General features: G+C 41.9%; 1 protein-coding gene across 3 annotated transcripts; it reads right to left on the bottom strand.

Moving 5' to 3' along the window:
• On the bottom strand, positions 1–22168 carry ERP27 (endoplasmic reticulum protein 27). 3 transcript variants are annotated; one of them, XM_042247494.1, is made up of 7 exons: positions 21983–22168; positions 21312–21409; positions 18986–19132; positions 6837–6953; positions 2595–2720; positions 1006–1203; positions 1–120 (listed from the first exon to the last, which is right to left on the bottom strand). In XM_042247494.1, exons 1-7 carry the CDS (start codon positions 22074–22076, stop codon positions 73–75), a joined length of 828 nt encoding a protein of 275 aa, XP_042103428.1. In that variant the 5' UTR covers positions 22077–22168; the 3' UTR covers positions 1–72. The 3 variants fall into 3 exon arrangements, with proteins under 3 accessions (XP_042103428.1, XP_004006880.1, XP_042103429.1); XM_004006831.4 differs by having other exon boundaries at positions 18995–19132; XM_042247495.1 differs by lacking the exon at positions 2595–2720.
• Between the last annotated feature and the right edge of the window lie 1727 nt (positions 22169–23895).

Below are 23895 nucleotides of genomic sequence, written 5' to 3'. Positions count from 1 at the left end.
TCTTTTTATTGACCCCTTTTTATTCGGCATAAAGTAGTTACTTGATTGTATGCAGAAGAAACAGGGAAGCAATCAGAGTTCCACCTTTGACGTCTTCTCCTCTGATTCATGATTTTCTCTCTGAAAAACATCATGACATGGATATTCAGCTCTGGAGCCCAATCTTGTTTTTGAACTCTGAGATTAACAAATTAAGCTATTTAATCCCTCCTGAAAGCTCTAAATTCATCTTCCACTGTTATCTCATGAATTCCTCATATGAATTTGGCTTGTTTCCCATCGATATTGTACACAGAATGGTAAAATCCAAAATTCAGCTCCTTTGAATATGCAAGACCTTCCCCAAAGTGCTTTTGGAGTTCTGTTTTGGTTTGGTTCCCATGACTATGGGCTTCCCTGATAGCTCAGTTGGTAAAGAATCCACCTGCAATGCAGGAGACCCCAGTTAAATTCCTGGGTCAGGAAGATCCCTGGGAGAAGGAATAGGCTACCCACTCCAGTACTCTTGGGCTTCCCTTGAGGCTCAGCTGGTAAAGAATCCACCTGCAATACGGGAGACCTGGGTTCGATCCCTGGGTTGGGAAGATCCCCTGGAGAAGGGATAGGCTACCCACTCCAATATTGTGGCCTGGAGAATCCCATGGACTGTAGTGCATAGGGTCACAAAGAGTCTGACACAACTGAGCGACGTTCACTCACTCCCATGATTACATCCTAAAAAGAGTCTCGACCCTGACCACCACATCTTCCTGCTCCTTTATGTTTAATCAAATCCAGTGGAGGTCAAAGAATTTTTATTCAACAGGAAATTAAAGGGACTGAGAGGTAACATGGATCTGATTCGATGGACATGAGTTTGAGCATGCTCCGGGAGTTGGTGATGGACAGGGAAGCCTGGCATTCTGCAGTCCATGGGGTTGCACAGAGTCGGACATGACTGAGCGACAGAACTGAACTAAGAGGGATAAAAACCTCAACTTGCTTTACCTGCAGTTTCATACTTACCAATCCCTTCCCTTTCAGGAATCCATCACAAAAATTTTGCACTTGCTCTATTAAGACTTCTGTTATAGGTAATGTATCCCACTTATCATCCAGAGTCTGGTAAATTGCTAAAGCAGGCAGTTCAGACATCTTTAGTTTGAAAAATGATATCGCCTTTTCATTTTGCTTCACTCCACTGTCCACCAGAATAAAAAGAATCTGCAGTTGGGGAAATTTGAAAGAGAAAGATCTGTCTGAGGTCCTTGGAAGAAAGAGACACTTGGTGATTGTTGCAGTTTACACTGATTGAACTTAGGGTCTGTGCCACACAGTTTAAATCTTCATTGAATTAAAATGAATTTCTTCTTTTACTTTGCATTGTTTTAGTTTTTTTCCTTTCGAGCAGGTCTATTTAATTTTAAGAACATAGAATTGGAAGACAGTTTAATGATTAGCTAAGGGAGAAAGTATGGTCTAAATGGCTAAACATGGAGAATTCTTTTTAAATGTTGCCTCTAGTACTTTCTAGCTGTCTGAATTTGGGTACATTACTCAGCCTCTCTGAGATTGAATGTTCTCATTGGATTTTGTTGGGGGGAGACCGAATGAGAGAATAGATAATATTTTTAAGTACAGTTTTTAACACATATAGTAAGTGCTTGATAGGGCTTCCCTGGTGGCTCAGACTGTAAATAATTGTTAACTATTTTATATTATTAAACCAAACCTTCTGCCCAATGAGGAAATCTCCTTGATAACAGTTTAGTTAGAGAGTTATCTATATTTAGCAGCACTGAAAACTTCCAATGTTAGGGAAACAACCACCAGAAAGATTTTTTTCTTTTTTTTTTTCACTAAATGGCTCTCATCACTGGGGTCTCTAGTTCAATGCAGTAGACTTGAAGTAGTTGAAGTTTTACTATTTCACTGACATAAGCAGAACTGCACAAAGTGGGGAAGGGAAAAAAAAATTTATTGCTTATCCAGTAGGCAGTAGGTACAAGATATGTGTTTTATGTGAGAAATAAGCCCCGAGGTCTAAAACTTCAGAGTTTATAGTAAGGAGTAAATAAATCACGGGGCTTCCCCGGTGGCTCAGTGGTAAAGAATCTGCCAGCAATTCAGGAGGCATGGGTTTGATCACTGGGTCAGGAAGATCCCTGGAGGAGGGCATGGCAACCCACTCCAGGATTCTTGGCTGGAAAATCCCACGGATGAGGAGCCTGGCAGGCTACCAGGCCATAGAGTCACCAGGAGTCAGACACAAATGAAGTTACTTGGCACAACACGGATACATGAAGCTCTCATGACTAACAGGTGATTTTTATGTTCAGTCTCTTTGGATCTCTATTTTTTGTCTACCCATCAATGAATAAAAAAGAAATAGACTTACTGCTAATGGAAGATATGATTAAATACACCTTTAACAGTTTAAAATACACCTTAAGTTTTAAGGCAGAGTAATGGGATTGATTATACTCCAGTTCTTACTTCGTTATCTCTTAACCATAATTATGTTCCTCATTTCTCTCGCTTCCCTAGCCCCACCTCTCTTTTTCTGGTGTCCTACAGTTGAGTATTCAAAAGGGAATCTCCCGGTCCAGACTTACCCTCCCCTGGAAGAGCTTAGCTGCCTCCTGAAATCTGTGCAAGTTTTCTTCAAACTCTGAGGAGGCCTTGTTCATAATCAGTAGAAGATGAATTGGAATCATACTATTGAATAGCCCAATTGCAGTCTGGCAAATTGAGATGTATTAAAGCAGAATGAAAGAGAAAAGGAGGGGAAAAAATATTAGTGGCAACTCAACGACTAGGTACACTGGACCATAAATGATAGCTGTCCACCCATCACACCAATGGCAATTCCTACAAGATGGCTTTGGATCAGTTTCACTCTCCTAGTTTTTTATGCAACTTAGTAGATCCCTCATCCCCACACTGAACAGGGTGGAGCTGAGTAACCAAAGGGATACTGCCGTAGTGATGGCGTGTGACCTCCAAGGGTTAGGTCATAGAAGACATAGTAGCATCTGCTTTGTTCTCTCCTGTATCACTTACTCTCTTATACTGTCCACTCAACCAGCCCTGGGAAGAGATTCACATAGTTCCTATGAAGGAACTAAGTTCTCCTGCTAACAACCAGCACTGACTTGCCAATCAGGTGACTGAATCATCTTGGAAGAAATCTTCCAGCCCCCATCAAACCTTCAGATGTTGCCTCCCTGACCAATGGCTGCAACCTCACATGAGCCTTTGGGATAGAGGCCCCCATCCCTAGCCACTCCCAAGCTTGACCCACAGAAACTGTATGAGAGAATCAATTATTTTTCTGTTCTAAGTTGTTACATTTTGGAATAAACTGTTGTGCATCATTAGACAACAAATACACCATGGAATATTTTAGTCACTTTTTTCAACCTCTTTTGAAATGTGGCAAGGGCAGTCAGATTTTGGGAATTCCCTGGTGGTCCAGTGGTTAGGACTCTAAGCTTTCACTGTCGGAAGTGTGGGTTCCTTCCCTGATTAGGGAACAAAGATCCTGCTGGCCACACAGCACAGCAAAAACAAAGCAAAACAAACATAAAACCAAGAGAAGCCAGATACACTTAAAATGGGATTTGGAATCCTTGTTAGTAGTGTACACTTTTGAGTGCTTATGATGTGCTGGGCAGTGTTTTCAGGTCTTTATGTATAATAACTAATTTAATCCGCAAAGTCCCAGTTTTATAAATAAAGACATTGAGGTGCAAGATCTCCTAAAGTCACAAAAGTGATGAGCTGGAATTCTCAGCAGCCAGAGTGACTTGAGAGTCTGTACTCTTTAAGTCCAGACTCTATACATGAGACTATCCATGAGACTCCTTTATAGCTGATGGCAAAACCTCAACAAAATCAACTCAGCCCTAAGCACGGTTGAGTTAGTCCATTTCAGGTCAGCCGTAAGATAACTGCTTCAGGAGACGGGAAGTTTGGCCCTTCTTTGCTGATTAGAGCTGCTGATTGCCCCTGGGGCTGCGGATGGTCGAGTGGAGGAGACAGCTGTGAGGCAGACGGAGGACAGAAGGGAGACTGTAAAACTATGACTCTAGCCCCCATCATTTCCCTTTTCAGAAACAGTGCTGCAACTGTCTCTATTTTAAACAAAAATCCCATTTCTTCTTACCTCTCCCTTCTGAATACAGAGAGTATTGCTATAAAACTAGCATGTGCACAGAGAGAGCTGTAGGTTAATGAACCTTTGGGCCAAGTCCCAGGATGATGGGAACGGGAGTCACTAAATAGGATTCTCCCAGAAGCTACATACTACCCTGTAGAGAATTTTCAGCTGTACTGGCCGACATGTAGGCAAGGAGGATCCCATAAGTTCTTTCCAAAAACTTTCTCCCTGGAGTTTAAAACCGGGCTTCAATTTTAAATTGGGAAGGTTAGAAATTTAAATAATTGTCTCTTGCTTTGTTACTTAAATTTATAGAGTGCAATCTACCCTCCTAGAACAGAGATAGAGGATAAATCTTGGGAAGAGTCAAAAAACCAAAGCTAAAGACTCAAATGATATAGTGAGAGGATAGAGGAAGAGATTGAACATTGCGGAAATGATGAGTTTAATCCTAATAGACACAGTCCGATTTTCATCTTGAAGCCAAATGTTGAGTGTATGCATTAACAGTGCACAGGAGGTCAACTACAGGACTGGGAATTTCTGCCCAGTTGCTACTGGTACAAACCTCTGCACCAGAAACAGATGAGAAATAACCATAGTAGTGTGGGCAGGTCTCAAAAAGAGAAAAACACTACTTTTGGGAAATGAAAAAGTCATGATAAAACTTACTTCTCTGGAGAAATTCTTTCCTAATTTCTTTTTGATATGAGTTGGTGTTGCCTCTAAAGTAGAACTCAACAAAATGTGTTATTGTTCTATAAGATGAGAGATGGCCCAATCAACAGAACTTAGGAAGGCTAGTCTTTGCCTCTGCCCTCATTTACCTGTGGAATTCCAGGACCCTAGGTCATAAACCAGGGACTGGAAGATCATCTTTTCTGGTCCCCAATGCACTCCTGGCAGCCTTATAGACAATGACCAGAATGATAATGGTCTAGGCACTTTTCAATGCTTTTAAATTATTGCTACCAGTGCCCCTGGGATGCATGTGTTTGCAATCCTAGTATAAGTGGAAATGGGATCACCATTCTATGGAGACAAACATGGTGTGAGAGGTGGACAAGAATTTAGTCAACAGGAAGAGAGGTGTTTTCTGTTGTAGGCTATGTGGGGGCATGGAAAAACCACAGGACTCAGTTAGACAGATCAGTCATGAAAAAAGCTGGGACAAGTGGACAGGGCTGTCACTGAACTTCAAATGACAAGTTGTTGGGCTTGAGGAAGTCACTTCACTTTTCTGAACTCCCATTTCCTCTCCTATAAAATGGAAATAGACAATATGACTTCATCCATCATCAAATTTTCTCCCTTCAGTGATGTCTTTTCTACTTACTGTGTAATATTGAATGTTGCTTGGAACTTGAGAGTCCTCCTCTATAAAATGGACATAATAATCTCCTCTCTTCTACCTCAAAAAAAATCTGTGAGTATTATATGAAAAAGTGACATAAAAGGGTTTTGTTAGTTCTGAAAAGCATGACATGCATATAAAGTACTGTTATGAGAGAATGTGCAGCATTTCGGAGCCGAGGTAGATCCCTGGAAATCAACACTCCATCACTTAATGATGTAAGTTCAGGAAAGTAAAAGCTAGGATATATAAGGTAATTCTATAAGCTGTAGATGTTAGAAGGCCAGAAGATTATCAGGACAGGTGGACCAACACCTTCACCCAGGTTGTAGACAGCATGCAACAACCAAGGAAGACACCCAGAAAGAAACCTGAGACTCCAGGAGGGTCTAGGCAAGTGCTGATTGTACCTGACAGAACTGCTGGTCATGAGTCTGCAAGGAGGTAGACACAGAAAATGGGAATAGGTGTGTAAAAACTTTTTAGAAATTTTACATTGTTGCAACATCCAAGTATGTGATCAGTGTTTTTAAACAGCTCATTTGTATTTTACAAAAGTATTGGTCTCTAATGCTTTAGGGAAAAAATTGACCTTCAGCATTTTTGCAATTGTGGCAAGCTTGCCATATTGTTTGAGAAGCATGGTCTAGAATGCTGGTCACATCAGAGTTGCTTCACTGAACTCTCTTGCAATCAAACTCAGAAGTTTTTGATTAGTCACCTTAACTTTGCATTCTGACTCTCTAACTAGTCATGTAACGTGTCATCTCACTTTTCCATTTCTTTCTTTGTTGGGTAAGAACAAGTGTATCAATCTTAAGGGTTGTAGTAGGGATGGCAATATAAACAATTTCGAGTTGATTTAATGATGGTTACTATTATTATGGGCTGCCCTGGTAGCTCTGTTGGTAAAGAATCCACCTGCAGTGCAGGAGACCCTGGTTCGATTCCTGGGTCAGGAAGATCCACTGGAGAAGGGATAGGCTACCCACTCCAGTACTCTTGGGCTTCCCTTGTGGTTCAGCTGGTAAAGAATCCACCTACAGTGCAGGAGACCTGGGTTTGATTCTTGGGTTGGGAAAATCCCCTGGAAAAGGAAATGGCAACCCAGTCCCATACCCTTGCTTGGGAAATCCCATGGACAGAGGTGCCTAGTGGGCTACAGTCCATGGGGTCCCAAAAGAGTCTGACATGACTTAGTGACTAAACAACAATAACAGCAATAACAACTGTTATTATTCATTAAAAGATCAGAATGCTTGGAGGAAAGGATTTCTCCTATGAAGGCAATTACCCTCCCTGACAAAGGGACTTGAGGGTCTAGAGAAAGGGGCTACTTACTATAGCGTTGTACTCTGTAACCAAGTGGAGGTTGTTACTCTCAATGAAACGGCTTAACTTGGTGGCATCCATGCTTTCAATGTCTTCACCCTTTAAATCCAGTTGTTTCTTATCCACCTGGGTCACACAGAAAAGATAAAATTGTCACTGTTTTGTCATCAATAAATGTTTCTGAACTATTAACTTCAAGTCAGGCACTAACTCAGTCTCCAAAGACAGAAAGGTAAATGTGCCTGGCCCCTGAGGAATGCACTGTCCTGTGGGTCACAGAAAAGTAAACAGGAATATCCCACAGAATGTGACAAGTATCATCACAGACCCGTATGTCACCTAAGGAAGAGGAGAAATGCTTCCAGGAAGAGACAGCTCCTAATGAATGGCTAAGACTTGGTCAGATGAATGAAGATGGGGTGGGAGTTTTAAATAAAGAACAGGGTTTGCAAAAGGCAAAAAGATGACAGACGTTCCGTTCTAGAAGCTGCAGTTAGGTTAGCTCGACTATAGCAGTGGATGTTAAGTGCAGTAGGAGAGAGACATGGACAGTGGGGTGGAAAGTGACTGCAGCTGGCCAGACTCCTCTATTCTTGTGATTTCCCAGGCAAGGATACTGGATTGGATTGTCATTTCCTTCTCCAGGGGATCTTCCTGACTCAGGGATCAAACCCAGGTCTTCTGCACTGCAGGCAGATTCTTTAGGATCTGAGCCATCAGGGCAATGGGGTAGGCAGGGCAAATTCCCAAAGAACCTTGAGGTCAAGATAAGTAAGTAAATTCTAACCTGAGGGCAAGGGGAGCCACTTACAGGACCAGATTTATGTTTTATTTAGGTACATTTCTAATGTGAAATAAAACACACATGCAGAGAAAAGCACAAAATGGAAAATATAAAGCTCAGAAAATTGTCGCAGAGAATTCAGGGAAAGACATAGAATATTGCCAGAATGTCTGAAGCCCTCTGTGATCTTTCTATTGTTGTTGTTTAGTAGCTAAGTTGTATATGACTCTTTGCGACCCCATGGACTGCAGCACACCAGGCTTCCCTGTCCTTCATGATCTCCCAGAGTTTGCTCAAGTTCATGTCCATTTTATAATCCATTATTTTTCTGCCAATGTTCACTATTATCCTGACTTTAACATGACAATTTTCATTCTTTATAGCTTTACTGCTTAAAAATGCATCTCATTGTCACAGTTTAGTTTAATCGTGTTAAAAATATTATGTAGGGACTTCCTGGTGGTCCAGTGGTTAAGATTCCATGCTTCTAATGCAGGTGGTGGGGGTTTGGTTCCTGGCTGGGGAACTAAGATCCCACATGCAGTAAGGATGCATAAAAAAAATGATGTACGTGGAAACAGACTATGGTTTTTTGTTTGTGTATCTCAATTATTTTGTTTGTAAGAGTCATCCATATTATTGCATATAGCTGTAATATGTTCATTTTCCTTGCTGTAATAGTATCCCATTGTATAAATATGCAAAATCTTATTTTACTACTGATTTTTCGGTTGTTTCTAGGATCTGGTTATTAAAATAATGCTGCAATGAACTTTCTTGTTCATTTCTCTTGGAACTCATGCCTCTATATCTATTGAGCATGTATTTAGGGTTGACATTTTTGATGATAAGATATGTATATTTTTGATGTGCATGTTGATTTTTTTGGGGAGATAAGGCCAAGCTATTTTCTAAAATGAATGATAATGTACACTTGCATCTGTACTGTTTGAAAGATCCCAATTTTTCACATCCTGGCCAGTACTTGGTATTATCTGCCTTTCTAATTTTATTCATTTTGATGAATATGTGGTAGTGTTTCATTGTGGTTTAATCTCCAATTCCCCAATTAACTAGTTATGTATCATCTTTTTTTGAAGTGTCTGTTCAAGTCACTTGCTTATTTTTCTATTGAGTTGATCCTTTCCTTGTTGATTTGAAGATGTTTTATATATTCGGGATATGAGCCCTTTATGGCTATATATTACATATCTTTTCTCACTGGGGACTTCTATTGTAATGGTAACTGCATATGAATAGAAGTTAATTTCAATGTAGTCATCAACCTTTTCGTTTATAACTAGTGTGTGTTTTTGTTTTGTTTTGTTTAAAATGCTTTGACTACACCAAAGTACTGAGATCCAGAAGTGCTGACATTCACTCAACTGGCGACTTAATCACCTTATGATTGTTTTTTTTTTTTTTTCACAACTCAAACTTATGAAATACATAAATGCCGAAGTACAGAAAATGTTTGCCTTTAAAAAAAGAATCTTGAAAAAAATTAATCAAAACCACAGGATATTTTAAAATGTGAGTTCCCTTTGCATATTTAAAATTGTTTTAAAATTCACACTATTTGAGAGAAATCCTGGGAGAGAACTATGAAAGCAGGAGAAAAAGTCATCCTAGGCGGGGCCTCGCCCACCCTTCTCCCATCCCTCTCCTCTAGGAGAAAGAAAATGAGCACAAAGGATTTTTAAAGCTGCATAATGCCCAGGTTGTGCTAGTGGTAAAGAATCTGCCTGCAAGTGCAGGATAGGCAGGAGATACGAGTTCAGTCCCCAGGTCGGGAAGATCCCATGGAGGAGGAAATGGCAACCCACTCCAGTATTCGTGCCTGGAGAACTCCATGGACAAAGGAGCCTGGCGGGCTACAGTCCATGGGGTTGCAGAGGAGACACGACTAAAGCGACCTAGCAATGCCTTGTACCTTTCCTTCCTAAGGTTTTGCTAATTGCACAACCATCAGAATCATTATTGTAATCACAACCAGGATCCTTTTTATGTTTAATATGTCTAAACACTTTCTGATTATTTTTCTAGAAACTTGGAGGCCTGGTGTCTACACCACAGTGGATAGAACTGTGCTCAGAGCCAGGAGCTCCTCCCTTGCTGCTCTCTTTTCCCGCAAACCCTCGCATTTCTCAGAACAGGATGAACAGGAAATGCCAGCTACTCCAGGTGGCTCTGGACTTGAGGAATGCAGTATAGGGGAGGCAGAGTATCTTTCATAAAAGCCATCCTCCCGAAGCCTCTCCTGTTGGTCATGGCTCTTTAAATGAAGCATACCTGAGTATTTCTCTATTTCTTAAACCAACAATCTCTGGAGTGCTCATGTGTAGGGTTCCTGGAAACATTTAAACAGGAAACCTCCCTTCTGTAAAGGGAATTTATTTGCATAATGCCCTGGAAAGAAAATCAGACCCTGGATCCCAGAGTGGGAGAAAATATTTTTTAATATATTTTGCCAGTTTTCGAAAAGAATTTTCCTTGAAAAATCACATTATTTTTCTCCTCAAGAAAAGAGACCAAAAGAAAAGCAGAAACAGTAAACCAGAAGGGTTATCACCCTACAATATAATTTTGAGGTTCCCCGAGAGTATCAGATGTAGATTATTGTATGATTCAGACACTGTATCATACCAATGGATTTTATCACTCTTTTTCTGTTTGTTAGTATTTTGGCAATACTCCTTTGAATTAATTCCGGTAGATTCCTGTAATTAACAACCCAGCTTTTTGTAAAACATTAAAGTTATTTTACTTTGCACCAGTTACAATATTAAATATCTTGGCTACCATGGAAAAATCATTTGTTCAGTACATGCCCTCTCGTCTCTGAGGTTTGTTTTTATAAGCTGCTTGGTTACCATATACTTGGTAAATATATACTTTAGGATTTCTCTGGTGGTCTAATGCTTGGGAATCTGCCTGCCAATGCAGGAGACATGGGTTCTAATCCTGGTCCAGGAAGATCCCACATGCTGCAGAGCAACAGAGCCCATGCACCACAACTACTGAGCCTGAACTCCAGGACCTGTGAGCTGAACCTGCTGAGCCCACGTGCCCTAGAGCCCACGCTCTGCAACAAGAGAAGCCACAACAATGACAAGCCCACACCCCACAACTAAAGAACAGTCCCTGCTCACCACAACTAGAGAAAGACCGTGCACAGCAGTGAAGACCCAGTGCAGCCAAAAATAAATAAATTTATATATATATATATACTTTAGAAAAATATTTTAAAATTTGGCATATCTTACTATTGCCTTTCTTAGTTTATTTTTATGCACTCTGCTCTGATTCTCTGCTTGGCTAGGGGCATTCTCCAGTATTCTGGCCTGGAGAATGCTGGGTATGAGTCAGATGTTTGTGACTCTATAGTTCTGAGAGTCTAGACATCAGAATCAAGCTCATTGAACTTTAGTTTCTTTATTGATAATGCAGGGTCGATAATGGGCTTCCCTGGTGGCTCAGACAGTAAAGAATTCCCCTGCAATGATGGAGACCTGGGTTCGATCCCTGGGTCAGGAAGATCCCCTGGGTGAGGGCATGGCAACCCACTCCAATATTCTTGCCTGAAAAATCCTGTGGATAGAAGAGCCTGGCGGGCTTCAGTCTATGGGGTCACAAAGAGTCAGACACAACTGAGTGACTAAGTGCACACAGGGATGATATAATAATTTCATCAGATTCTAGTGCCTATCCTAAATTAGGCACTAAAACAAACAGATGAAATTCTAGATCTTAAATAAAAGAAAGTATCAGAAGATCTGCAACTGGTTCACATTTCCCAGTGTCAAGAAGGAGTCTTAACTGCAGATGTAAAAGGGCCTCCTAATGGGTCTATAAGGAGAAGGCAATGGCAACCCACTCCAGTACTCTTGCCTGGAAAATCCCATGGATGGAGGAACCTGGGTGGCTGCAGTTCATGGGGTCGCACAGAGTCGGACACAACTGAAGTGACTTAGCAGCAGCAGCAATGGGTCTACATAGAGTCACAGAGACCAATGGGCAGGAATCAGTGAAGACCATGTCCGTTGTGTAAATATGTCTGTTCACTCCCAGAACACCCCTACAGGACACAGGAATTGATTATCATTTCTAAACATTGGGATCCTCTTCTGAAGGGCATGATCACATTTTTTGGTATTTTTTGAGTATATTAAAAGCCTCAGTTTGTTCAATGCCAAACTTTTAAATATACCTCAATTTAAGAAAACACTAAAAAAAGAGAACAGTCGTGGTTGATGTTCTTTTTCTTTTTTAAAAAAATTATCCCCAAAACCTGAATAATAATCCTAGTAAAATTTGGACTGAATTTTCCAAAGTGTAGGGCTCCAAAATCACTGCAGATGGTGACTGCAGCCATGAAATTAAAAGACGCTTACTCCTTGGAAGGAAAGTTATGACCAACCTAGACAGCATATTAAAAAGCAGAGACGTTACTTTGCCAACAAAGGTCCGTCTAGTCAAGGCCATGGTTTTTCCAGTAGTCATGTATGGATGTGAGAGTTGGACTATAAAGAAAGCTGAGTGCCGAAGAATTGATGCTTTTGAACTGTGGTGTTGGAGAAGACTCTTGAGAGTCCCTTGGACTGCAAGGAGATCCAGCCAGTCCATCCTAAAGGAGATCAGTCCTGGGTGTTCATTGGAAGGACTGAGTTGAAGCTGAAAGTCCAAGACTTTGGTGACCTGATGCGAAGAGCTGATTCATTGGAAAAGACCCTGATGCTGGGAAAGCTTGAGGGCAGGAGGAGAAGGGGATGACAGAGAATGAGATGGTTGGATGGCATCACCGACTCAATGGACATGGGTTTGGGTGGACTCCGGGAGTTGGTGAGGGAGGCCTGGTGTGCTGCATGCAGTTCATGGGGTCGCAGAGTCAGACACAACTGAGCGACTGAAGTGAACTGAACTGAAACTGAGAAAAAAATGTTTATCTAAAAGCTGTCACCACAGACCTGCCAATGGAGCAGGGTACTTGTTTTCAGTATGGCACATAAATAATCTTGTCTACAGAGGTTCCAAGAGTTTATTCGGTGTAGGTCTGTCACTGGTGGGAAACAACCAGCAGATTCTAAAGAACAGCAAGCAGCTCTGGGAAGTCATCAACAGGGCTTTGTAGAGAATAAATCGTAAACAAAGTTAAAGCGTTCGTTAGAGGTCGTAAAACCTGCAGAGACACTGGAAGCAACAAGCACTTGTTTTTCTTCCCAAATGTGTATCTTGGTGGAACTAGGACTTTTAAATCAGGCTTTCATAAGACTATAAACAACAAACTGGGAAAGAAGTACTTGTGGATCTGAGGCTAATGGGAATTTCTTGTATTGACAGGTTGCTACAAATAGTTCAGCGGTACCAGGAAATGCATTAGTGTAAACTTCTATACCGTTCTTAAAAAAACATCTTTTTTTTTTTTTAATTGAAGTATAGTTAACTTACAATGTTATGTTAGTCTCTGGTACACAGCAAAGTTATTCAATTATATATTTTTTATATATAATGTATGTATATTTTCATATTCTCTTCCATTATGGTTTATTATACTATATTGAATATAGCCCCCTGTGAAATACACTAAGACCTTATTATGATCTATTTTATACATAGTCCATATCTTTCTCACCAAAACTCTTCACAGGAGGATTTGATTTAATCCTATTTTACAGTGCAAACCAGCAGCTTCTGTCCAGGTGGGGGAAGAACTGCTGAAGGGACTCAGGCATCTTCAGACAGAATTTTGGGAGTGAGTAAATTCCTCAAACACTTTCCGAGTGTCTTCGAGGTACCAGAGACCTACTGTAGACCTTTGGGACACAGAGATGAATAAGTCATGGTTCCTGCCTTGAATAAGCTCATGGTCTAGTAGGGTAAAAGGTGAAACACACAGAAATACATGACATGCACTCTAAAGTGGTCAGTTACATGGGATTTTAGTGGAAACTCTGTCTGGGCTCAGTCGTGTCCGACTCTTTGAGACCCCATGGATTGTAGCCTGCCAGGCTCCTCTGTCCATGGGATTTTCCAGGCAAGACTACTGGACTGGGTTGCCACTTCCTACTCCAGGGGATCTTCCTAACCCAGGGATCAAACTTGGGTCTCCTGCATCTCCTGCATTGGCAGGCAGGTTCTTTACCACTGTGTGACCTAGGAAGCTTTAGAGGAGAAGTTACGACAATTTGGAGATTCCAGGGAGCCTTTCTGAAGGATAAGCTGCTGGAACTGATTCACTGGAATATGAGGAGGAGTTGGTTGGGTGAGCCTACAAGAAAGGGGCCCTGAGGGAGGCTGGCATTCTAGGCAGAGAAATAGCCCACATGACATGATAGAATCATGTCCTCATACTGCGTATAGTTGGGTATTGAAACGGTAGAGACCAAGAATGTGCTAGAAAAGGGAATGGAAAAGCAGGTAGTGGCCTGGTCATAAAAACTACACATTTAAATGTCTTGATTTTGTTCTTGTAATATGGGGGAGTATTGAAGAGGTTTTTAAGAAGGAGGTGTCATGGTCAAATGTCCATTTTAAATCCATCATTGTCATACCAATCTAGAAACTGAGTAAGAAATAGTGAAGGGAAACCTATTAAGAAGGTATTGAAAATGTTTATGCCAAAGATGCTAAGAGTCTAAGTGAGGAACAAAATAGCAAGAGCAGAGGAAAAGTCAATTTTGTGCATAACACCATCAGTACATTAATTGAATCAATAATGATAACACAGGAGCAACAAAAGATACGGGCAGCTATAGACACAGAAAATGCTTTAATCTGTTTAATAAAGATGGAAGTATTAACTGGATAATAAAACAACGTGTCATGGCCATGGCTGTGGGACTGGCTAAATCAGACTCTATCACGGAGCCTCACCAGTGGCAACCCTGAGTTTTCATTGCTGTTAAGGGACCTCCCTCATAGCTTTGATAGTAAAGAATCTGCCTGCAGTGAAGGAGACCTAGGTTCAATCCCTGGATCAGGAAGATCCCCTGGAGAAGAGAATGGCTATTCACTCCAGTATTTTTGCCTGGAGAATTCCACAGACAGAGGAGCCTGGTGGGCTACAGTTCATGTGATCCCAAAGAGTTGGACATAATTGAGCCACTAACCCTTTCCCTTACGTATATGAACACATTATTGTTGATTACGGTCTTCCTTCAGAAGTATCACTTGTGTTTTATGTGTCTCTACAAATATTTTGCTGGTGCCTGAATAAACTGATGTAATAGAATGTAAAAAGAAGAGTGAAGGAGAACATAGGCTCCAAATACAGGGTGGGAGGTATGATCGGCAAAGATTAGAGACTGAATGAACAAAGCTATTCAGTAAAATAGTGTTTTCATGGGAAGAACGTGACACAGCAAGGGAAGATGACAAGTTCAGTTTTGACTAAGTGAAGACTGCAGTCAGTCAGTTCAGCCCAGTTGCTCAGTCATCGCTCACTCTTTGCAGCCCCATGGACTGCAGCACGCCAGGCTTCCCTGTCTATCACCAACTCCTGGAGCTTGCTCAAACTCCAGAACTGCAGTATTTATGAGGCAATTCAAATAGTTATATCCAGCAGGCATCTGAAACATGGAGAGGTCCAGGCTAGAGATAAAACACGCCGAATCCTCAACAAGCACATAACCGTCAAACATAAGAAAAGATCCTACTACTGAAGACTTACTCATTCTTCCATTAGTTGATTCATTCACAGGCAGAGCACAGAGGAATTTAAGGGCAGTGAAAATCCTGGAATACCATAACAATAGATTTATGCCATTACTCATTGTCCAAAACCATACATTGTAGAACACCAGGAGTGAACTATGATGTAAATATAGAGTTTGAGTGGTTATGACATTTCAATGTAGCTTAATCGGCTGTGATAAATCTACCACTCCGGTGGAGATGTTGCTGATGGGGGAGGCTATTGATGTGTGCAGCAGGAGACATAAGGGGAATCTTTGCATTTTACTCTCAATATTCTGCTCTGAATTTGAAACTGCTCTAAGTAAATAAAGCCTTTTCCAAAAATTTAAAAAAAATGATTCATTCACATATTCATTTATTCAACAAATACTTATGAGTACCTGCTACATGGCAGGCACTTTTATTTTTTATTTATTATTTTTTTTTAAGGTGCTTACTTAAATTTATTTTTAGTTTATTTTTGGCCACAGATCACCCCATGCAGAACCTTAGTTCTCTGATCAGGGATCGAACCCATGCCCCTGCAGTGGAATTGCAGATTATTAACCACTGGACCACCGAGGAAGTCCTGACAGATGCTGTTAAATGCTCAGTGGCTGAAGTAGTGAATAAGACAGTCTCTGCCTCCATGGATTCTGTAACTTAGATTGGGAAGAGCACTGGGTCAGGCAGTAGTGTGGATAGAGAAAGAGAAGAACTCAAGGAGGCTAAAGGCAGAGGTGGACCGAGAGAAGCAGGTTTCTAGATCAAGGAAAGAGAGAATATTAAAGAGAAAAGAGTGGCTAACAATGTCAAATACGGCATAAATTGTCAGTAAAAGACCTAAACAGTGTTGGTTGGGTTTGGAGATATGGAAGCCATGGTGACCTGGATGAAAACAATTTTAATGGAGTGAAATGCAAATTAGATAACAATGTATTAAGAGCTTAAAGAAAGCTGAAGACACTGAATATTTAAAGAGATTTGGATGAAGAACATAAGAAAGAGAGAAGATAAAGAGTAGTGGTAAGGACATTCAGACCAGAAATTTTGAAACTTTAATGTTTGCTCACTTTCTTATTTCCACTGGACTCTGGTCATCTTCACTTTGACATTCCACCAACAACATAAATTCAACAACCAAAGAAAACATCACAAATACCTACTTCTGTTATAACCTCACTATTCCTTAGATACTGTGACTTCCAACCTCTCCTCCTTTCCATAATTTGATATCTGATCCTTGCAGTAGTGTGGACAGAGAAAGAGAACTCAAGGAGACTAAAAGAAGAGATGGACCCAGAGAAGCAGGCTCCCAGGTCAAGAAAAGAGAGAATATGATGCCTTTTCTTCACTTTCTGCTGCTACCTCTTTGCTACAGATCCTTAGTACACGATCTATCTCCTCAGCCTAATAAAAGTTCTCTTTATTCTTGTCTTTTTTGCCTAATCATCCATCTGACTCATTGCTGCCAAAATAATCTTGCGCAAACACATTTCTGTTCATGTTACTCCCCTGATCTAAAGGCTTGAGGGGCTGCCCAGCGCCAGTCAACTTAAGTGCAAACTCATTAAGCTGGTATTCAAATTTCTCGACAATATGGTTCCAATCAAATTGCTCTCTTATTCATCTGCCCAAAACATGTTCCCTGAGATCCAGTCAAGTTGGCTTGATCACTCTTTCCCAAGTTTAATTTTTTTCCCCCATTTTGGCCATGAATTCTCCCCCATGTTGTCCAAATTTTATCTGTTCTTTAAATCCCAGTTCAGTTGTCTCCTTCATAACTTATTTTGGTCAGAATTCCTACTCTGCTTTTTTTAAAATTCATTTTTTATTCTTTTTATTAGAATATATTACCCTTAACACTGTGTTGATAATAGCATTAACATTAGAAACTGTGTTGATGTCAGTACTGAGAACATCCTTAAGAAGGGAACAAGGGAACTATGTTCCAATACTCACTGAAATCTTCTTAACCTACTGTTGATTTTCTTCATTGTAAAAGGGACAGGGAAAGGGTAGGGGTTTGGGAGATGGTTCAAAGGAGGAAAATAACATGTTATATTTTGCACATTTCTGGATTTAATGTGCGCAGGCAATACAGAAGGTCCAGAATGTGGAATAAATCTTAAGGCCATTCAGCCAGAGCTTTATCATGGGTTACAAAGCTGATGTTTTGGGCCAAGTCATTTAGTGCCTATCTTGCTTTGACCATTTAAACTCTTGTAATGCTTCACCTGGAGAAAGAAATGGCTACCCACTCCAGTATTCTTGCCTGAAGAATTCCATGGGCAGAGGAGCCTGGAGGGCTCAAATAGGGGCCTGGAGGTCTATGGGATCTCAAATAATCAAACACGACTGAGCAACTAACACACACACACACAATATTTTACCCATGGTGATGCTGTTTCTATTATAGATACTTGTATATATTACATTTAAATCTCTATCATATTTTAAGAGCTATGAGAGGGGAGAATATACTCAATGTGTTTTAAGGATCATTACCTTGCACAGAGAACCCAGTAGCTGTTAACAAATGTTTGATAAAGGTAAGTAAACTCTCAAAGATATGAAGATACTAAAAAGTATATATATGGAAATATAAAAATATAAAAATCTCTGAAGCTCCAGTACTTTGGCCACCTCATGTGAAGAGCTGACTCATTGGAAAAGACTCTGATGCTGGGAGGGATTGGGGGCAGGAGGAGAAGGGGACTACAGAGGATGAGATGGCTGGATGGCATCACGGACTCGATGGACGTGAGTCTGAGTGAACTCCGGGAGTTGGTGGTGGACAGGGAGGCCTGGCGTGCTGCGATTCATGGGGTCGCAAAGAGTTGGACACGACTGAGTGACTGAACTGAACTGAACTGACCCAGGGATCAAACCCAGGTCTCCCACATTGCAGGCAGATTCTTTACCGTCTGAGCCACCAGGGAAGCCCCATAAACACATTTATTATAGAACTGCTGTAATATAAAATACTTGGGATTATCTAATTATCTGTAGAGAGCTAACCAGGAGACCTGAGTTCAGTCCCTAGATTGGGAAGATCCCTTGGAGAAGGGAATGGCAACCCGCTCCACTGTTCTTGCCTAGAGAATTCCATGGACAGAGGAACCTGGTGGGCTACAGTCCATGGGGTCGCAAAGAGTCAGACACGACTGAGGGACTAATACACACACCAAATTATCTATAAATAGGAAAATGGCTAATTAAGCTATGCCATGTCCAAATTATGGAGCTGTATGCAGTAGTTTTTTCTTGTTATTTTTTTCTTTTTAAAGTTTATTTATTTTAATTAGAGTATAATTGCTTTACAATGTTGTGTTAATTTCTGCTGTACACGTGAATCAGCTATATGTATACATATATCCCCTCCCTCCTGAGCCTCCCTCCCACTCCCCTTATTTTATAGATGAAAGAATTGAAACCAAGAAAGTGTTTTGTGACCTGCCCAAGTCACATGGCTGCTCAGTGACAAAGCAGTGCTGTAAATCTTATGTCCTGACTCTCAGTCCAGGCCTCTTCCCATTTCATGACAGCATCTGTTTAGGAAGCTTGAAATGAGCCATCCTCCTCATATGGTCCCTGATGCTGGCATCACCATTGCGATTCAAGATCTAGACTCCTTTCTGGTCTCCAAAGTCTGTGTATTCACAACGCAAGGGAAAACTAGAAGGCTGGAGCTGCCCACCTGACTTACCAGACGGAAGAGGGAAATGGTATTCCCAGTGATGTTGTAGTGAGCCAGAACCTCGGAGGCAGTGCTGATCCCAAAAGACACGTCTTGGAAATTTTGCACCACACTGTGGATTAGGGACACTGCCGGTACTTCTAAATCCTAAAAACAAGAAGGAAAAAATAAAATAAAAAAACCCACAGGTTGTTTCTGGAGGAAAGAGACTAGGGAGTCGAAATATGCTCACACTTATCAAATCGAAGTGTCCAGTGAGACAACATTGACCTCTAAAAATGTAGGCTGGCTTCTCAGGGACATGGGTGAATTTTCCAGGCTGGGTGGGTTAATAGGTAACTATGACATAGTGGCTAAGTCTAGAACACCTATCTGGTTTTACCATAGAACTTGTAGCTTGTTGGGCTTCACTAGTGGCTCAGCCAGTAAAGAATCTGCCTGTAATGCAGGAGACACAGGGTCAGGAAGATTCCCCTGGAGAAGGGCATGGCTATCCACTCTAGTTTTCTTGTCTGGAGAATTCCATGGACACAGGAGCCTGGCGGGCTGCCATCCATGGGTTGCAAAGAGTCAGACATGACTGAATGACTAACTTGTAGTTTGTTAATAGCTGAGAGGGGGCTCAAAATCACAAAGACCTGAAGAGTTGGCCTCCGCAGTCATTGATAAACCAAAGGAGGCAAATATTTGGGGAATAATTTGTAGAGAAAAGAAGAAACGTAAAAATCAGAAACAGGTGCTGTCAAAAGGACAAAAAAAGAGAAAATTAAAATAAGAGAAATTAAAGTGGAAGCTTAGAAGTTTTATTAACAAGGCTGTGTAGGACGTTGGGGTGCTCTTTCCCCTGTTGCTCCAAGTCTAGAACCAAGGCCTGCAAGACAGAGCAGGGAAACCTGTTCTGAATGATGATTCCAGGCCTTTTACAGCAAGCTGGCCTTATTTCCCTGTGGTCATGGGACCCTCCTCCCCAGAAGCTCTGAGCAATAAACAGCTGTGAACATGTTTGTCCTTGACATTTCTCTGGCAAGAAAAGGAGATGTGCTCAGAGAAAAGATCATGGTTAGCCTTGCAGCTGGGGTCAAGTAGAGGGAGCTGGCACTTTGCTCATCCGAAAGGGCGTGTGGAGTTCATTTTAGGTTATGAACAATTGTTCTTCAAGGCTTCGTCTTTTTTTAAAAATCTGCTCCTTAGAGTGAATTTGCTCTCGGAGCAAACAGCGACACCTGGTGGCAATTTGAGTTACCGCACTCTCCAGTTTCACTTCCTTGCCACTCTCGCCTGAGTGTAGGCTGCTGTTTTTGTCTACAGGTCGGATCTCTCATCACTGAAAAATTTGCCCCCAGGCCTCACCCCCTCTTCTCCACTCCACTCCCGTCTTCCTCCCCTACTTATATCTCATCGATTTTATTTCCAGCTGTGTACACAAAAAAGACAAGATGATGGTGATTTGGAATTAATGAATAGAAACAGACAAGAAGGTCTGAGAGGAGAGAGTAGGGGATTGATTAGCTGTGAAATCACCAGATGTTACCTCCAGAGAAAAAGAAAAATGCTGGAATAATGCCTTCTCCTTTATGGTTGATTTTTTTAGCCAGGCAGCCAATCTGGAAGATTGGCTAAGACCTTCAATATGCAAAATGTCATCCTTGTTCAACATTTCAGAGCAAACAAATGAAAACAACAGCAAAAAAAAGAAGAGTGTGTATACATGCTCAGTTGTACAGCTGTGTCAGACTCTTTGCGACCCCATGGACTGCAACTCACCAGGTTCCTCTGTCCGTGGGATTTCCCAGGCAAGAATACTGGGGTGGGTTGCCATTTCCTACTCCAGGGGATCTTCCCGACCCAGGGATTGAACCTGTGTTTCCTGCATTGGCAGGCGGATTCTTTACCATGCAGCCACCTGGGAAGCAAAAGATCAGTGGGAGACTCCTTACTTGGTAAGAGGTTCTAGACTGGAGGCAGCTATTCACAAGTGTGTTGCCTGCTTGATACAAGTTGGTTTACTCTGGGCCCTGCCTTGGAAGTTAAAATACTGACTGAAGCTTCAAAGCAGGTACAGACGGGGAGACCCAGACAGCAGCCTCAGAACTCTCAAAACAAATATGAGAAAGATGTGATTCAGAGACTGGGAACATCTAGAGATTGTGAGATCCTGATTGATAAGCTAAAATTAGACCCTGCCCTTTGACTTTTAAGGCAGTATCATCCAGCCAGCAAGTGACTAGTGTGGCTGCCTTAAGGTAGCATATTTCTGGTCACAGAGGGTCAGACACGACTGAGTGACTGAACTGGGAGAAGGGCAGGTGGCAATATCTGAACAAACCTGGAAGAAGCCTATGACAGCCACCTCAGCAGCAGCGATGAATTCCATGGCAGTTTGGACATCTGCGAGCCGCACAGGTTCCTGGGTGCCAGGACCATCTAGCCAGAGATGAGGGTAGGGGTGGGAGGAAGAAAGAGAGAGAGAGAGACAGAGAGTTTGCAGGAACTGAGTGGAGAAAAGGCAACTCTAAATCACAAGGGCATCTCTATTTTTCCTCTTCATACTATGGCCAAAGAGATTTAGGAGTACAGTTGTCATTCCAAGGCTTTATTTCTTTACTAACTTGTGGAAGGAGGACTCCTCTCATAATAGCCCATTTTAAAATAATATTTATTTATTTATTTGGCCACGCCAAATCTTAGTTGTGGCATGCAGAATCTTTAGTTGCGGTATGTGGGATCTAGCTCCCTGACCAGGGATCGAACCTGGGGCCTCTAGCACTGGGAGCATGGACCCTTAAGTCATGGGACCACCAGGGAAGTCCATGATAGCCTATTTCTGAAGGATGTCAGACTCCCCTCTTCTCTACTAGGCAAGGCAGATCTTTATCCAGCCTTTCCTGAAAAGTTCCTAGGTTTGGGAAACAAATACCCAGAGTTCTGCCAATATCCCCTTCCTTTCTCCCAGTAACACTTTCACCCCCTGGTCACCCAAGTGTTCTTTTCTTTTACCTGATGGTGCCTGAACTTCTGCAGCAGCTCCCGGAGACAGTTTGCATGTGGAGAGAAATAACAGAAACAGGCATCTGGATGGCACGGCTTCCATTTTCCTGCTCCCGCTCCACGCCCTGGTCTTGGTGTTTGGAGCTGCTGACTCTGGGCAGCCCACTCTGCAGTTAAGGGATTGTGGAGTAATTTGTGCTCTGGGAACATTGCAGCTGGCTCCGGGGCAGGGGGACCTTCAACTTTTGAGATAAGACACAGGATTCGGTAACAGGGCCTCAGAACAAAACCAATCAGAAGAAAGTCAGGCTAGTTCCTTTAAATAAAACAAAACATTCTATGCCAGGTGTTGACTTAGGCACTACGGACATAGCAATAATGGTGATCTAATCACCTCTCTCAACTTAGATTGTTAATATGAAAAATGGGCAATGAAATAGATCGTTTAAATGTAAAATGGAAAGTGATTAAAAAGTTGGGAAACTCAAGGGTGCTAGGAGAAGATGAACTAAAGGCATTTTGGACAATGATGGTGTCTGGTGAGAGCTTTCTTCCTGCGGGGGTTGCCCAAGCAGTGCATGTGTGCAGAGTCAGTCATGTCTGACTCCAGGGAGGAATATTGGACTCAGCTGCCATGTCCTTCTCCTTGGATCTTCCCCACACACGGATCGAACCTGCGTCTCCAGGCCGTTTTACCACTGCACCACCTGGGAAGCATGCCTAAGCAGAGTCCTGGGTAAACAAAACTTTTTCAGGCAATGAAGGTGGAAAGGGAGTTTCATGTAAAGAGCCAAAGCACTGAGATGCAAATGTGATGTGCAAATGACTAATTATTAGCAATTGAGCATTACCAGAAAATGGAATAATAAATCTGGGCAGAAAGGCATTCTGAGGCCAGATCCCAGGGGACCTTGTATACTAAGCGTAGGAGCTTCAGCTATATTTTGCAGTCGATGGGAAGCCACTGAAGATCTTAAGCAGGAGAGAAAAAATGCCTGATGTGGCCCAAGTGCCTGTATAAATCCAAGGGATTCCTGTAGGGAAAGGATATGCAAGTCTCAAGCTTAGCAGAAACTTCTATCCATGGGTTAGCAAAGAGTTGGACAAGGCTGAAGCATGCACTATATGATAATAAAATACACTGAGGAACTTCCCTGGTGGTGCAGTGGATGGGAATCTGCCTGAAGATGAAGGGAACACAGATTCCATCTCTGCTCCAGAAAGATCCCATATGCCTTGGAGCAACTGAGCTCATGAGCCACAGCTACTGACTCTGTGCTCTAGAGCCCAGGAGCTGCAACACTGAGTCTGTACTTTATAGCCTGTGCTCTGAAACAAGAGAAGCAACTCCAATGAAGAGCCCGAGCACCACAATGAAGAGTAGCCCCTGTTCACCACAACTGGAGACAGCCTGTGTGCAGTAAGACCCAGCAGGGCCAAAGAGAAAATAAATTAATTTTAAAAAAGCCTCCTTGCTTCTATTTGACCCTTGTTCGATCTCTGGTTGGGGAACTAGATCCTGCATGCTGCAACTAATATCCACCACAGCAAGTGAGTCGTGTCCGACTCTTCGAGATCCCCTGGGCTGTAGTCTGCCAGGCTCCTCTGTCCATGGAATTCTCCAGGGAAGAATACTGGAGTGGGTTGCCATCCCCTTCTCCAGGGGATCTTCCTGACCCAGGGATCAAACCCGGGTCTCCTGCATTGCAGGCAGTTTCTGTAAAGATGGTAACATCTGAGCCACCAGGGAAGCCACAGCAAAGCAAATTAAAAAAAAAAAAAAAAGAAGAAGAAGACCATGCTTATTAAAAAATAAATAAATAAATTGAGATTTTTCTAGCATATGTACTGAAACAGGGGGTGAAACTGCTCCCAATAATGTAAAACCTCCTGTACTGAGCTCTGCCCACCTCTTTTGAGGA

The sequence above is a fragment of the Ovis aries genome, chromosome 3 (genome assembly GCF_016772045.2).
Source record: "Ovis aries strain OAR_USU_Benz2616 breed Rambouillet chromosome 3, ARS-UI_Ramb_v3.0, whole genome shotgun sequence".
Lineage (NCBI taxonomy): Eukaryota > Metazoa > Chordata > Mammalia > Artiodactyla > Bovidae > Ovis > Ovis aries.
This window is presented reverse-complemented; position numbering and strand designations above follow the sequence as displayed.

Bases quoted from the DNA above. Each gene is read 5' to 3' on its own strand.
- ERP27 (XM_042247494.1), bottom strand. From the start codon at position 22,076: ATGGAAGCCGTGCCATCCAGATGCCTGTTTCTGTTATTTCTCTCCACA. The intron at 1,204-2,594 runs GTAAGTCTGGAC...CCCCAACTGCAG, and splicing joins CTAAGCTCTTCCAGGGGAGG to ATTCTTTTTATTCTGGTGGA. The intron at 121-1,005 runs GTAAGTATGAAA...GATGTTTTTCAG, and splicing joins TCCTGAAAGGGAAGGGATTG to AGAGAAAATCATGAATCAGA.